We start from the raw sequence: 15,260 nt of genomic DNA, 5'->3' as shown, positions 1-15,260 counted from the left end.
GGTAGAAAACATTCGGCTATAAACGAAAGATATAAGAACAACGCTATCCTGAAATGCTGTAACATGTTTTTGGAGTAGATAATCACAGCCACAGACCGACAGGATGCGCTCCCGCCCTTGCCGTCAGCGATGTTTATTTTGACAGCTCAAGCAATTATCTTTTCCACGTCCCTTCACAGCGTAAAAAAAAAGGAAAAAAACACGTTGGAATGCAGATGGAAAAGTAACTGTCCAGTAAAATAAATATACTTACGGCCCTGCTAAATTTTTCTATTCAATAAAATTCGAGGTATTAATGATTTTTCAGCAGAAACTGCTGTGTGACTAATAAACAAATTGTATCATAATAACTTATAAAGTATTTTATTAACGGCGAAGAACAGTCGTATAAGCCCATAAAAATATTTATTTTACAGAGAATGGACTGTACAACCTGGCTTTTGTCGCACACGGTGTGCGAGGGGGGGAGGATGCTAATAGTTTCTCACGCAGAAGGTTGAAATAAGGGAGGGAATGTGTTGAAATGTTAGTTGGAAAAAGGGGGGGGGGGGGGGGTTTACATGGTTTGTGGCTCTGGGAGGGATGAGCCTTGAAGAATTAGCAGGGGATGGAGAGGTAAGCGTCACGTCACGTATGACGTCAAGCCGCCGCTACCGCCAGCCTGGCCGGACGAGTTTCTTACGCTCTCTCAGAAGCTACCACAGCGGCTTTTCGTGCGGGTGGGTTTAAGATAACATGACAGCTGAGACGGCTTTTCGTGCGATAGTGGATGCGCCGAGCTTGGCTAGACACTGCCCGAGCGGCATTCACGTGTATGTATCTGACGATGCGGTGACACCCCGAATTCTCTATTGCGACCATTCCGTTTATAAGTCCGTTTTTCCGGAAACAGTGAGGGGTCGCATCAGCGGGATTCTACTGTTTTTGAAAGAAGAAAACAAAAGGTCAGTTACATGGAAGCAGAAGAAAGTTTTATGAAAACATATTAACTTTTATTATAGACCAATTACAAAATTTGAATAAACTGTAGAAGCACTTGTGAACTGTGAAGCGGCAGTCTAGCACCATCTGCACAGTAGGATTCGTGTCGCAGCCAGTTAGTTACACTACTACAACACCACTCGATGCTTCTCAATCACAGATCTTGCTCTAGAACAAAATACATATATATGCAAATGTGATGTAAAACATTAATGCAAAGTGTTCATCGCTAGACAAATACATTCACACCCACACACTCGTAAATACTAGATAGTACTACAAAAATTTATTAGCTAGATAGCTAATAGCTTTGTTTTCTCAAACAAATTTGCAATAAATTATGAATATTATTTTTCTCTTGTAAAACAAGTCTTTTTGACAACAGAGCATCTTATATATACAGTAGAGCACCCCTCAACCGGAATCATTGGGGGGAGGTCTATTCCGGTTATGGGAAAATTCCAGGTAAGGGGAGTTGCGGTAGGGAGGCAAAGAAAAAAGCCATTACATGCTGCACATATTAACTTATATGTATAGCCAAAGTTGTACTGTAAATATTTTCCACAGTTATAAAACCATACAATAAAAAATATGTAGATATACCTACATACGTACTGTTTTCAAAATGTGCCGGGTCTTAAAACTCCGGGCTGGTTGAATTACCTTCATTCTAGCAAGCTGGCAAGCGGGTGTTTCTTATCTTATATGATGATGATGATGATGATGATGATGATCCAGTTAACAATGAACAGGATGCTGGTGTGCTGGATGCTAATTCAGAATTTGGTGCTGTGGAAACACTTTAAATAATTGATCCCTTTGTTTCTTGGTGAATTAAAGGCTTTGTTAAGTATGCTGACATAGATGCAGAAATACTGCTCGCAGTAACCAACTGTTTGTGAAATTTCCCTTCTTGATGGCTGTTCACAGACTGCCTACCCATACTACTCAAAGAAAATACCTTTTTACACAAAATACACTTTGCACTATTGTTATCACCCTCAACACGACGTAGCCACTTTTTCCAGTCAAGAAACAGTGATCCATCTAGCCAAGCAGGATTGAATTTAGACATCGTGAATGTCACACAATTATCCACTCAGACTATCAAGGATAGGCCTAGGCCTAATGTAGAGTAGCAAAACACATTCGATACTGAATCGCTTAGTCTCACAAGTTTCACCATGTTTTCATTGCACAATTAAGGAAACTGTGCTAGTACACACCCGTGAACGTAACCTATATTTCTAATGAGAAAATAATAAGAGGACCGCCGTTGATTTCTTCTGGGGGAAAAAAAAAAAAAAAAACTTCTGACAATTGACTAAAAAATTTCAAATATATTTAAATGCTTCAGTAGAACTCTTGTCTCAGAATAACACAACGTGTAACTATTTTCGCAGTGTTTTTGTTATGTTTGATAGGCAAAAATCTTGTCATGAATCCATAATACTACTAACTACACAAATTACAGTGATACAAAAACACCACCACAGCTGCAACACTTTTAAAAAATGCATCTAAATAAATGAAAATACGTTCACAAAACAATCTTCAAAAAGTTTCCAGTATACCGGATACTTCAAAGTTCTGACAAACGGCCAAACGTATACAAACTACGGTGCCACCATTTTCTACAACTGGCTTGGCGCAGCTCGGCACGGTCCAGGGCCACCTAGCATGAAATTCGGCACGTCACAGCTGTATGGTAAACCAAACTTTCCCGGGACTCGTGGCTTATCTATTACTTTGATTTACATGTACAACCCGCACCCCAACTTTACGATTTTGTTTTTAAGAAAAAATGTGCTTGTGATACATGTATTAATCAATATATATAAATATATATACACACTGTGATTGCCGCACAACAAATTTCCCTGAGTTTTCCCTGTTTTTATGACCCATTTAAATTTCCCTGAATTTTCCCTGTTTTCCCGGTCGTTGGGAACCCTGAGTGGCGTGTCCTCGAGGAAGGGCAGTGGCGTGTCCTCGAGGAAGGGCAGTGGCGTGCCCTCGAGGAAGGGCAGTGGCGTGCCCTCGAGGAAGGGCAGTGTCGTGCCCTCGAGGAAGGGCAGTGGCGTGCCCTCGAGGAAGGGCAGTGTCGTGCCCTCGAGGAAGGGCAGTGGCGTGCCCTCGAGGAAGGGCAATGTCGTGCCCTCGAGGAAGGGCAGTGGCGTGCCCTCGAGGAAGGGCAGTGGCGTGCCCTCGAGGAAGGGCAGTGGCGTGCCCTCGAGGAAGGGCAGTGGCGTGCCCTCGAGGAAGGGCAGTGGCGTGCCCTCGAGGAAGGGCAGTGGCGTGCCCTCGAGGAAGGGCAGTGTCGTGCCCTCGAGGAAGGGCAGTGTCGTGCCCTCGAGGAAGGGCAGTGGCGTGCCCTCGAGGAAGGGCAGTGGCGTGCCCTCGAGGAAGGGCAGTGGCGTGCCCTCGAGGAAGGGCAGTGGCGTGCCCTCGAGGAAGGGCAGTGGCGTGCCCTCGAGGAAGGGCAGTGGCGTGCCCTCGAGGAAGGGCAGTGGCGTGCCCTCGAGGAAGGGCAGTGGCGTGCCCTCGAGGAAGGGCAGTGGCGTGCCCTCGAGGAAGGGCAGTGGCGTGCCCTCGAGGAAGGGCAGTGGCGTGCCCTCGAGGAAGGGCAGTGGCGTGCCCTCGAGGAAGGGCAGTGGCGTGCCCTCGAGGAAGGGCAGTGGCGTGCCCTCGAGGAAGGGCAGTGGCGTGCCCTCGAGGAAGGGCAGTGGCGTGCCCTCGAGGAAGGGCAGTGGCGTGCCCTCGAGGAAGGGCAGTGGCGTGCCCTCGAGGAAGGGCAGTGGCGTGCCCTCGAGGAAGGGCAGTGGCGTGCCCTCGAGGAAGGGCAGTGGCGTGCCCTCTAGAAGGGCAGTGGCGTGCCCTCGAGGAAGGGCAGTGGCGTGCCCTCGAGGAAGGGCAGTGGCGTGCCCTCGAGGAAGGGCAGTGGCGTGCCCTCGAGGAAGGGCAGTGGCGTGCCCTCGAGGAAGGGCAGTGGCGTGCCCTCGAGGAAGGGCAGTGGCGTGCCCTCGAGGAAGGGCAGTGGCGTGCCCTCGAGGAAGGGCAGTGGCGTGCCCTCGAGGAAGGGCAGTGGCGTGCCCTCGAGGAAGGGCAGTGGCGTGCCCTCGAGGAAGGGCAGTGGCGTGCCCTCGAGGAAGGGCAGTGGCGTGCCCTCGAGGAAGGGCAGTGGCGTGCCCTCGAGGAAGGGCAGTGGCGTGCCCTCGAGGAAGGGCAGTGGCGTGCCCTCGAGGAAGGGCAGTGGCGTGCCCTCGAGGAAGGGCAGTGGCGTGCCCTCGAGGAAGGGCAGTGGCGTGCCCTCGAGGAAGGGCAGTGGCGTGCCCTCGAGGAAGGGCAGTGGCGTGCCCTCGAGGAAGGGCAGTGGCGTGCCCTCGAGGAAGGGCAGTGTCGTGCCCTCGAGGAAGGGCAGTGTCGTGCCCTCGAGGAAGGGCAGTGGCGTGCCCTCGAGGAAGGGCAGTGTCGTGTCCTCGAGGAAGGACAGTGGCGTACCCTCGAGGAAGGGCAGTGGCGTGCCCTCGAGGAAGGGCAGTGGCGTGCCCTCGAGGAAGGGCAGTGGCGTGACCTCGAGGAAGGGCAGTGGCGTGCCCTCGAGGAAGGGCAGTGGCGTGACCTCGAGGAAGGGCAGTGGCGTGCCCTCGAGGAAGGGCAGTGGCGTGCCCTCGAGGAAGGGCAGTGGCGTGCCCTCGAGGAAGGGCAGTGGCGTGCCCTCGAGGAAGGGCAGTGGCGTGCCCTCGAGGAAGGGCAGTGGCGTGCCCTCGAGGAAGGGCAGTGGCGTGCCCTCGAGGAAGGGCAGTGGCGTGCCCTCGAGGAAGGGCAGTGGCGTGCCCTCGAGGAAGGGCAGTGGCGTGCCCTCGAGGAAGGGCAGTGGCGTGCCCTCGAGGAAGGGCAGTGGCGTGCCCTCGAGGAAGGGCAGTGGCGTGCCCTCGAGGAAGGGCAGTGGCGTGCCCTCGAGGAAGGGCAGTGGCGTGTCCTCGAGGAAGGGCAGTGGCGTGTCCTCGAGGAAGGGCAGTGGCGTGCCCTCGAGGAAGGGCAGTGGCGTGCCCTCGAGGAAGGGCAGTGGCGTGCCCTCGAGGAAGGGCAGTGGCGTGCCCTCGAGGAAGGGCAGTGGCGTGCCCTCGAGGAAGGGCAGTGGCGTGCCCTCGAGGAAGGGCAGTGGCGTGCCCTCGAGGAAGGGCAGTGGCGTGCCCTCGAGGAAGGGCAGTGGCGTGCCCTCGAGGAAGGGCAGTGGCGTGCCCTCGAGGAAGGGCAGTGGCGTGCCCTCGAGGAAGGGCAGTGGCGTGACCTCGAGGAAGGGCAGTGGCGTGCCCTCGAGGAAGGGCAGTGGCGTGCCCTCGAGGAAGGGCAGTGGCGTGCCCTCGAGGAAGGGCAGTGGCGTGCCCTCGAGGAAGGGCAGTGGCGTGCCCTCGAGGAAGGGCAGTGGCGTGCCCTCGAGGAAGGGCAGTGGCGTGCCCTCGAGGAAGGGCAGTGGCGTGCCCTCGAGGAAGGGCAGTGGCGTGCCCTCGAGGAAGGGCAGTGGCGTGCCCTCGAGGAAGGGCAGTGGCGTGCCCTCGAGGAAGGGCAGTGGCGTGCCCTCGAGGAAGGGCAGTGGCGTGCCCTCGAGGAAGGGCAGTGGCGTGCCCTCGAGGAAGGGCAGTGGCGTGCCCTCGAGGAAGGGCAGTGGCGTGCCCTCGAGGAAGGGCAGTGGCGTGCCCTCGAGGAAGGGCAGTGGCGTGCCCTCGAGGAAGGGCAGTGGCGTGCCCTCGAGGAAGGGCAGTGGCGTGCCCTCGAGGAAGGGCAGTGGCGTGCCCTCGAGGAAGGGCAGTGGCGTGCCCTCGAGGAAGGGTTGTGGCGTGCCCTCGAGGAAGGGTTGTGGCGTGCCCTCGAGGAAGGGCAGTGGCGTGCCCTCGAGGAAGGGCAGTGGCGTGCCCTCGAGGAAGGGCAGTGGCGTGCCCTCGAGGAAGGGCAGTGGCGTGCCCTCGAGGAAGGGCAGTGGCGTGCCCTCGAGGAAGGGCAGTGGCGTGACCTCGAGGAAGGGCAGTGGCGTGCCCTCGAGGAAGGGCAGTGGCGTGCCCTCGAGGAAGGGCAGTGGCGTGCCCTCGAGGAAGGGCAGTGGCGTGCCCTCGAGGAAGGGCAGTGGCGTGCCCTCGAGGAAGGGCAGTGTCGTGCCCTCGAGGAAGGGCAGTGTCGTGCCCTCGAGGAAGGGCAGTGGCGTGCCCTCGAGGAAGGGCAGTGTCGTGTCCTCGAGGAAGGGCAGTGGCGTGCCCTCGAGGAAGGGCAGTGGCGTGACCTCGTAGAAGGGCAGTGCCGTGCCCTCGAGGAAGGGCAGTGGCGTGCCCTCGAGGAAGGGCAGTGGCGTGCCCTCGAGGAAGGGCAGTGGCGTGCCCTCGAGGAAGGGCAGTGGCGTGCCCTCGAGGAAGGGCAGTGGCGTGCCCTCGAGGAAGGGCAGTGGCGTGCCCTCGAGGAAGGGCAGTGTCGTGTCCTCGAGGAAGGACAGTGGCGTACCCATGAGGAAGGGCAGTGGCGTGCCCTCGAGGAAGGGCAGTGGCGTGCCCTCGAGGAAGGGCAGTGGCGTGACCTCGAGGAAGGGCAGTGGCGTGCCCTCGAGGAAGGGCAGTGGCGTGACCTCGAGGAAGGGCAGTGGCGTGACCTCGAGGAAGGGCAGTGGCGTGCCCTCGAGGAAGGGCAGTGGCGTGCCCTCGAGGAAGGGCAGTGGCGTGCCCTCGAGGAAGGGCAGTGGCGTGCCCTCGAGGAAGGGCAGTGGCGTGCCCTCGAGGAAGGGCAGTGGCGTGCCCTCGAGGAAGGGCAGTGGCGTGCCCTCGAGGAAGGGCAGTGGCGTGCCCTCGAGGAAGGGCAGTGGCGTGCCCTCGAGGAAGGGCAGTGGCGTGCCCTCGAGGAAGGGCAGTGGCGTGCCCTCGAGGAAGGGCAGTGGCGTGCCCTCGAGGAAGGGCAGTGGCGTGCCCTCGAGGAAGGGCAGTGGCGTGCCCTCGAGGAAGGGCAGTGGCGTGCCCTGGAGGAAGGGCAGTGGCGTGCCCTCGAGGAAGGGAAGTGGCGTGCCCTCGAGGAAGGGCAGTGGCGTGCCCTCGAGGAAGGGCAGTGGCGTGCCCTCGAGGAAGGGCAGTGGCGTGCCCTCGAGGAAGGGCAGTGGCGTGCCCTCGAGGAAGGGCAGTGGCGTGCCCTCGAGGAAGGGCAGTGGCGTGCCCTCGAGGAAGGGCAGTGGCGTGCCCTCGAGGAAGGGCAGTGGCGTGCCCTCGAGGAAGGGCAGTGGCGTGCCCTCGAGGAAGGGCAGTGTCGTGCCCTCGAGGAAGGGCAGTGTCGTGCCCTCGAGGAAGGGCAGTGTCGTGTCCTCGAGGAAGGACAGTGGCGTGCCCTCGAGGAAGGGCAGTGGCGTGCCCTCGAGGAAGGGCAGTGGCGTGACCTCGAGGAAGGGCAGTGGCGTGCCCTCGAGGAAGGGCAGTGGCGTGACCTCGAGGAAGGGCAGTGGCGTGCCCTCGAGGAAGGGCAGTGGCGTGCCCTCGAGGAAGGGCAGTGGCGTGACCTCGAGGAAGGGCAGTGGCGTGCCCTCGAGGAAGGGCAGTGGCGTGTCCTCGAGGAAGGGCAGTGGCGTGCCCTCGAGGAAGGGCAGTGGCGTGCCCTCGAGGAAGGGCAGTGGCGTGTCCTCGAGGAAGGGCAGTGGCGTGTCCTCGAGGAAGGACAGTGGCGTGTCCTCGAGGAAGGACAGTGGCGTGCCCTCGAGGAAGGGCAGTGGCGTGCCCTCGAGGAAGGGCAGTGGCGTGCCCTCGAGGAAGGGCAGTGGCGTGCCCTCGAGGAAGGGCAGTGGCGTGCCCTCGAGGAAGGGCAGTGGCGTGCCCTCGAGGAAGGGCAGTGGCGTGCCCTCGAGGAAGGGCAGTGGCGTGCCCTCGAGGAAGGGCAGTGGCGTGCCCTCGAGGAAGGGCAGTGGCGTGCCCTCGAGGAAGGGCAGTGGCGTGCCCTCGAGGAAGGGCAGTGGCGTGCCCTCGAGGAAGGGCAGTGGCGTGCCCTCGAGGAAGGGCAGTGGCGTGCCCTCGAGGAAGGGCAGTGGCGTGCCCTCGAGGAAGGGCAGTGGCGTGCCCTCGAGGAAGGGCAGTGGCGTGCCCTCGAGGAAGGGCAGTGGCGTGCCCTCGAGGAAGGGCAGTGGCGTGCCCTCGAGGAAGGGCAGTGGCGTGTCCTCGAGGAAGGGCAGTGGCGTGCCCTCGAGGAAGGGCAGTGGCGTGCCCTCGAGGAAGGGCAGTGGCGTGCCCTCGAGGAAGGGCAGTGGCGTGTCCTCGAGGAAGGACAGTGGCGTGCCCTCGAGGAAGGGCAGTGGCGTGCCCTCGAGGAAGGGCAGTGGCGTGTCCTCGAGGAAGGGCAGTGGCGTGCCCTCGAGGAAGGGCAGTGGCGTGCCCTCGAGGAAGGGCAGTGGCGTGCCCTCGAGGAAGGGCAGTGGCGTGCCCTCGAGGAAGGGCAGTGGCGTGCCCTCGAGGAAGGGCAGTGGCGTGCCCTCGAGGAAGGGCAGTGGCGTGCCCTCGAGGAAGGGCAGTGGCGTGCCCTCGAGGAAGGGCAGTGGCGTGCCCTCGAGGAAGGGCAGTGGCGTGCCCTCGAGGAAGGGCAGTGGCGTGCCCTCGAGGAAGGGCAGTGGCGTGCCCTCGAGGAAGGGCAGTGGCGTGCCCTCGAGGAAGGGCAGTGGCGTGCCCTCGAGGAAGGGCAGTGTCGTGCCCTCGAGGAAGGGCAGTGGCGTGCCCTCGAGGAAGGGCAGTGTCGTGCCCTCGAGGAAGGGCAGTGGCGTGCCCTCGAGGAAGGGCAGTGTCGTGCCCTCGAGGAAGGGCAGTGGCGTGCCCTCGAGGAAGGGCAGTGGCGTGTCCTCGAGGAAGGGCAGTGGCGTGCCCTCGAGGAAGGGCAGTGGCGTGCCCTCGAGGAAGGGCAGTGGCGTGCCCTCGAGGAAGGGCAGTGGCGTGCCCTCGAGGAAGGGCAGTGGCGTGCCCTCGAGGAAGGGCAGTGGCGTGCCCTCGAGGAAGGGCAGTGGCGTGCCCTCGAGGAAGGGCAGTGGCGTGCCCTCGAGGAAGGGCAGTGGCGTGCCCTCGAGGAAGGGCAGTGGCGTGCCCTCGAGGAAGGGCAGTGGCGTGCCCTCGAGGAAGGGCAGTGTCGTGCCCTCGAGGAAGGGCAGTGGCGTGCCCTCGAGGAAGGGCAGTGTCGTGCCCTCGAGGAAGGGCAGTGGCGTGCCCTCGAGGAAGGGCAGTGTCGTGCCCTCGAGGAAGGGCAGTGGCGTGCCCTCGAGGAAGGGCAGTGGCGTGTCCTCGAGGAAGGGCAGTGGCGTGCCCTCGAGGAAGGGCAGTGGCGTGCCCTCGAGGAAGGGCAGTGGCGTGCCCTCGAGGAAGGGCAGTGGCGTGCCCTCGAGGAAGGGCAGTGGCGTGCCCTCGAGGAAGGGCAGTGGCGTGCCCTCGAGGAAGGGCAGTGGCGTGCCCTCGAGGAAGGGCAGTGGCGTGCCCTCGAGGAAGGGCAGTGGCGTGCCCTCGAGGAAGGGCAGTGGCGTGCCCTGGCGGAAGGGTAAGTGGCGTGTCCTCGAGGAAGGGCAGTGGTGTATCCACAACATCACACCACCTCAAGGCTCGCTCTGATTGGCTGGCGAGGCAGCGCCCAGCGAAAGTTCTAGTTAATTGTTCCGCAATCATGGCTCATGTACTGCGTTTTCCCAATAATTTTAGGTCTGAAAAATTACTTGCTGGCAACAGTGTGTCGCACCCGTGTCTTCTTTTCTTTTAAACCTTCTAGAATGTTCTAGAATGCTAGTGTCTTACCCAGAATATGCGTTATAATTTGACAAAATGTAATTAACACACGTGTTAAATTTAAGTGATTAAGTAAATTACAGTGAAACAAATAATAATATAAAACACTACATTCAGCTTTATATAGACCCTAACCCAAATCAATAATGATATTATAGAAGAAACAAAATGATTAAAATTACTATACATAATAGAAAAAAACTTGAGTACAAAATAATTATGAAACATTCAGAAAACATCAACATAAAACATTCTCAGTCAAAGTGTTATTGGAAGTAAGGGGCAAGATTTCTGCGCTGTTACAAAGTCTCATATCTCTGAAAGTTAAGCCAGGGTGACGATTGGTCGGAAAATTCGGGAAAACCTGAAATTACCGAGGAATATTTTACCTCTGGAAAAATACTGGAAATACCCAGGAATATATTCACCCCTTGGGAGATTTGCTATTCTTCCATACTGTAATTATCGTCTAACGTTAAAGTCGTTGATTATGTACATCTGCAATTGATATCGATATTGAATATATATTAAATAGCAATGGATTGTGCAATAAATATTTATTTTTAGAATAATAGACGACATGGGAGAGTCAGCATCCACAGACGAAAGCGTGATCGTCAATCCTGACGCCATTCATGTTTACGTGTGACTGTGACGCTCAGAGAAACTTTTTCAGAACCTGACGCCAGAGCGCACGCAGAATTAAGATTGTTTACCGTGCGTAGTTCCAATTTTCTTAAGAAAAAAATGAACTTTAATATTTTTATCGTTGGATAATTTATGGATTCTGTTTATTAAATTTTCATACCGTTTATCTTTTAACTAATTGTTGTTGGTTTTATAACAGCTAATACTTGTTTAGGTGTAAAATTTTATCTTGTCAATAGTTGGCAACACTTCATCTAATGTACCAATATCATTGTATTGTATCTGCAATGTGCATTTGTGCGGAAAGTAACGTAATTCTGCATTTTGTTAGGATATGTTTGCATAGGCAGGCTTGGAAGTAAACTTAAATTTAATTAATTAACGTCGCTGTAACGAAAATCGTTTACGTCCTACTTTATAAGTGTATGGCTGTTGAAGTAACAAATGGAAAGATCAAGCTTGGAAAAAATAACATGTCGTATGTAACTTAACCTCAATTTTTTTGTTTTGCATTTGTTATTCTGTTTTATGTTGTGATGTTTTAAGTTAAGATAGTTTCTGTTTGTTAAATACCGTATTTACTCGTATATAGGTCGCCATCGCAGATAGGTCGCACCCATAATTTGAGGTCTTGAATTTGGTATTTAAGATTCCCCCCATATAGGTCGCACCGGTAATTCATTGTCGCACCGGTAATTCATTGTCGCACCGGTAATTCATTACCGCGCCATGCGCGGAGAAAGGTCATCGTACTCGATCAGCTGCTGTTTCGGCGCGCCTGCTGGCTCTCTTTGTTCACTGAGCTGCGCATGCGCAGTATAACTCACTCAACGCTCCGCCCAGACTCGTGACCTTGCATCAGCAGCCAGCCAATAGATGCGAGCTTAGCGGAAAAAAATATAAGCTCCACCTCCCCTGTACCAGTTTTGTCCAGTTATAATACCAGTTTATTGGTATACGCACCAGTTTTCTCGCTGCCGTGACATGTTCAAGTTTACGTCCATCTTGATGTCTTGATACCAATAATTAATTAATTAATTACGATCCCTAGAAATAAATTGTTAGTTTAAAAAATATGCGTCAACTGTACAATACTTCCGAAATTATAAAATACCTATAAAACAGTTACCAAGACTCCGCTCATTTTATCTTGTGAAGTTTGTCTCGTACCAGTATTTCGGCTAAGTTGTGACATAAATACAGTATCAGAAATTAACAATATGCCACGTTCAGTTCATACATTCGTGAGTTTACGTTTTTCCCTCGTGCATTTTAGATTGTCTCCTGATATAATTACTCGGACTTTTACACGCCTAGGCTTAAATTATTACATGTTTAGAAATAAAAGCAACTTTTCATGTTATAAAATATGTATATTTTGCGATTTAAAATGTTCATTGCCGACTATAAACGTTATGTTTTTCACGATGTTTTTAGGCCTACTAGCTAATCTTATCTACTCTTAAAGTACCCACAGTATTTTCTGGTTGTTTATGGTTATTACGTGACGTAAATAGTGGGATGGATTCGATTTTTGAGTCGTAATTTGCGTGAAAGTATTGTATTGGACTAAATGGGAACTAAACGGGACCTGAAGAATAACGGGAAAACGTAAACAACAGTAACGTAAATAAGGGGTTTCGCTGTATGTGTACATTGTAAATAAATAAATTTGCCTATACCTATATAAACTTCGTTTTCGCATTTTAAAGCAAAATATTGCAAAAAAAATTCCTCAAAAATTTTTTAAAATTTTTTTTTCACATATAGGTCGCACTTCATTTTCCCCCCATCAAATCTGGTAAAATTGCCGCGACCTATATGCGAGTAAATACGGTAATCTTAGTTACTGATATGTTAGTATCCGTTTATATTCAGTGGTGGTGAATTTTTTCAATAATGGCCAAACCAGGCCACACAGGAAAGTCTTCTTTTCAGGAACAGTGGCTTAATGAACCTTATTTTAATGATTGGTTACATAAAGTCCAGGGTGACAAATATTCAGCCTCTTGCTCTCTTTGTTGCAAAGTATTTTCATTGTCATCAATGGGGCGGACTGCAGTTGTGAGTCATATGATAGGAGAAAAACACACAAACTTATGCAAGAGCAGTCGGCAATTTTCTAATATGCAAACATTTTTGTGCCCAGCTATAAGTTCATCTTCACATGCAACAGATGGTGTAGTTGCTATGACTCAGTCTTCCAGCTCAAATTCAGCTCCTGTTACAGCAGTGAAAAATGTTGGATGCATACCAGTGACTGTTACAGAAATGACAAATGTTACAAGCAGGCCAATGCAGTCACTTGAAGATCCAACTAAACCTACTGGTATTCATAAGTATTTGCTTAATGATGACATAACAAAAGCGGAAATGCTATGGGCAATGCAATGTGTGATGACTCACAAATCCATGCGAAGTGCTGCTACAGATGTTTATCTCTTTGTTCAGATGTTTCCTGACAGTCAGATAGCCGCAAAAATGAAACTGCAGAAAGACAAAATTGCATACACTATTGTCTTTGGTTTAGCACCATTTTTCAAGGTAGAAGTTCAGAATTTGTGTAAGGATAGCTATGTAGTGAATGGATTTGATGAATCTTTAAATAAGGTAAGCCAGCGGCAACTAATGGACATTAACATTCGTTTCTGGGACAGTATTAAAGATGAGGTGACTGTGTGCTATTTTACATCAGCATTCTTGGATTGTTCAAGAGCAATAGACCTTTTGAAGGCATTTCAAAAATCAATTTCACCACTAGATTCGAGGAAAGTTGTACAGATTTCTTTGGATGGTCCAAATGTAAATGTAAAGTTTTTAAGGGACTTGAAGGAGTCTATGAAAGATGATGAAAATGACAGAGTGCTACTCGATATCAGAACATGTGGCCTCCATACTATGCATTATGCCTTTAAAGCTTGTGTTGGTGGCACAGAATGGAATGTAGTGCCTTTTTTAAGGGCACTTTACAATGTTTTCAAGAATGTTCCATTTCGGCATGCTCAGTTCACATTGATCACTGGCTGTAAAGTATTTCCTCTCAAGTTCTGTGCTGTACGCTGGCTGGAGAATGCAAGTGTTGCTCAAAGAGCTATTGATATTTTGCCTCAAGTCATTGTTTATGTTGAAACTGTTCAAAAAGAGAAGTTGGAAACTATTTTGAAAACTGAGGTAAAAGACCCTTTGCTTGGCCCTAAATTAGCATTTTCCAAAACTCTAGCTTCATATTGTGAACAATTTTTAAGAGAGTTTCAGTCAGACTGGCCTCTCGTGCCATTTCTCTATAGTGCATTGAGTTCTGTGGTTCAAACTATCATGGGAAGATTTGTGAAGCCAGAGTCTGTGAAAATGTCTGTTGATGTTGACGAAAATGATAAACTTCTTCCAGTCAAGAACATTGACATAGGCTTCAGTACAAGTGCAGCTATAAGAAAATGCAAAGGGCTTAAAGAGATCGACATTTTGAGGTTCCGCAATGATTGCAAAAAAGGACTTCATAAATTTGTTAAAGAGATTATGACACGTTCCTCACTGAAATTTAAGCTTACAAAAGCATTGTCATGTTTTGATCCAGCAATAGCAGCAGATGATGTCGTTGCAAGTAAACGACTCAAAGACATACTCGGAATTCTAGTTGACAATAACTGGCTGGATGGCACAACTGCAGATAAAGCAATGCAGCAGTACAAAACAGTTTGCTCCAAGAGGGATAACAAAGATGCATTTAGCACATTTGTTAGATCAAGAGATCGTGTGGACCAATTTTGGAAAAATTTGTTGAGTAGTGTTGACAGTGAGACTGAAGAATTTTGGAAAGTGCTTAAAATCGTTCTCATTATATCGCATGGTAATGCCAGTGTTGAGAGAGGATTTTCAGTCAATGCAGATTGTCTTGTAGACAATATGGAAGAATGGACCCTCGTAGTGCACAAATGTGTGTATGATGCTGTCAGCTATCTGGGTGGGATTCAGTCAGTGCCACTTACCAAGCCTATCCTCCACGCAGCACGCAAAGCACATGCTCGCTTCACAGAAGCCCAGCAGGAACACAGAGCAGCAGCATCAGCCCAGTTAGAGGAATCTCGTCGTCGCAAACTAAGCGATTTGGCTGTGAACGAACTGGAAGCCAAGAAGTGTAAAATACTTGAAGAGGCTCGTGCTGAAGCCAGAAAAATTGATGATGAACTTGCTGATTTAAAAAAAACTGTGAAGCTATGAAATTAAGTGCTGTGCTTACTGACAACATATATTGGTGTTCTTATATTAATTTTAACCAAATTGATTGTATGTTATATTATTTTACATAATTTGAACTAATAATTTAGAGTTTCTAAGTTTTTCTTTGTATGACAAGTTATTCCAGCGTACCTTTTTCCGAGAAAAATTTCCACATTTGTGCAGGTATAGCAATATTATATATTTATATTTTTAAGTGTAATTTAGTATTACAAAGAACGCATAGACTTAGTATAGAAAATGAGTTAAATATTCTGGAAAAATGAAAATAAATTTCTGGAAAACCAGGACATACCCAGAAATTTTATTCTAGGGTTGGAGTAGTCACCGTGTAAGCTCTGAACGAAAAACGGTGACAATTTTTTTTGTAGTTATGTCTTTTTGAAAATATTTGTTCTTCTTTTACAATATGCTTATATCTTTCAAGTTTGTAATTTTATTAAAAATCCGTCAGTATGTATGGTATGCTATATAAATTTTTTTTGTCAAATATATATATATATATTTTTTTCAATTTTATGTATAATTGTAAATAATGTTATAATTTAACCAACTTTAGATACCTTACATTATCAATTCAATTAATTGTAAAAAAAGAGGTTCATATGGTTAGGTTAAGAATTT

The 15,260-nt window shown here is 51.2% G+C and overlaps 1 protein-coding gene across 2 annotated transcripts in view; it reads right to left on the bottom strand.

Annotated features, from left to right (window-relative positions):
- Positions 1 to 970: 970 nt before the first annotated feature.
- The window catches only part of LOC134531663 (DNA repair protein RAD50-like), a 253,543-nt gene continuing 239,253 nt past the window's right edge, over positions 971 to 15,260 (bottom strand). For both annotated transcript variants that reach the window (XM_063367443.1, XM_063367442.1), the window contains exon 28: positions 971 to 1,149. In XM_063367443.1, coding sequence (XP_063223513.1) covers positions 1,110 to 1,149 — 40 coding nt within the window. In that variant the 3' untranslated portion in view covers positions 971 to 1,109. The remainder of the gene's footprint in view (positions 1,150 to 15,260) is intronic.

Source organism: Bacillus rossius, chromosome 5 (assembly GCF_032445375.1).
Source record: "Bacillus rossius redtenbacheri isolate Brsri chromosome 5, Brsri_v3, whole genome shotgun sequence".
NCBI classification, from domain to species: Eukaryota; Metazoa; Arthropoda; class Insecta; order Phasmatodea; family Bacillidae; genus Bacillus; species Bacillus rossius.
Note: the sequence above shows the minus strand (reverse complement) of the source record. Positions and strands in the feature narration are given on the sequence as shown.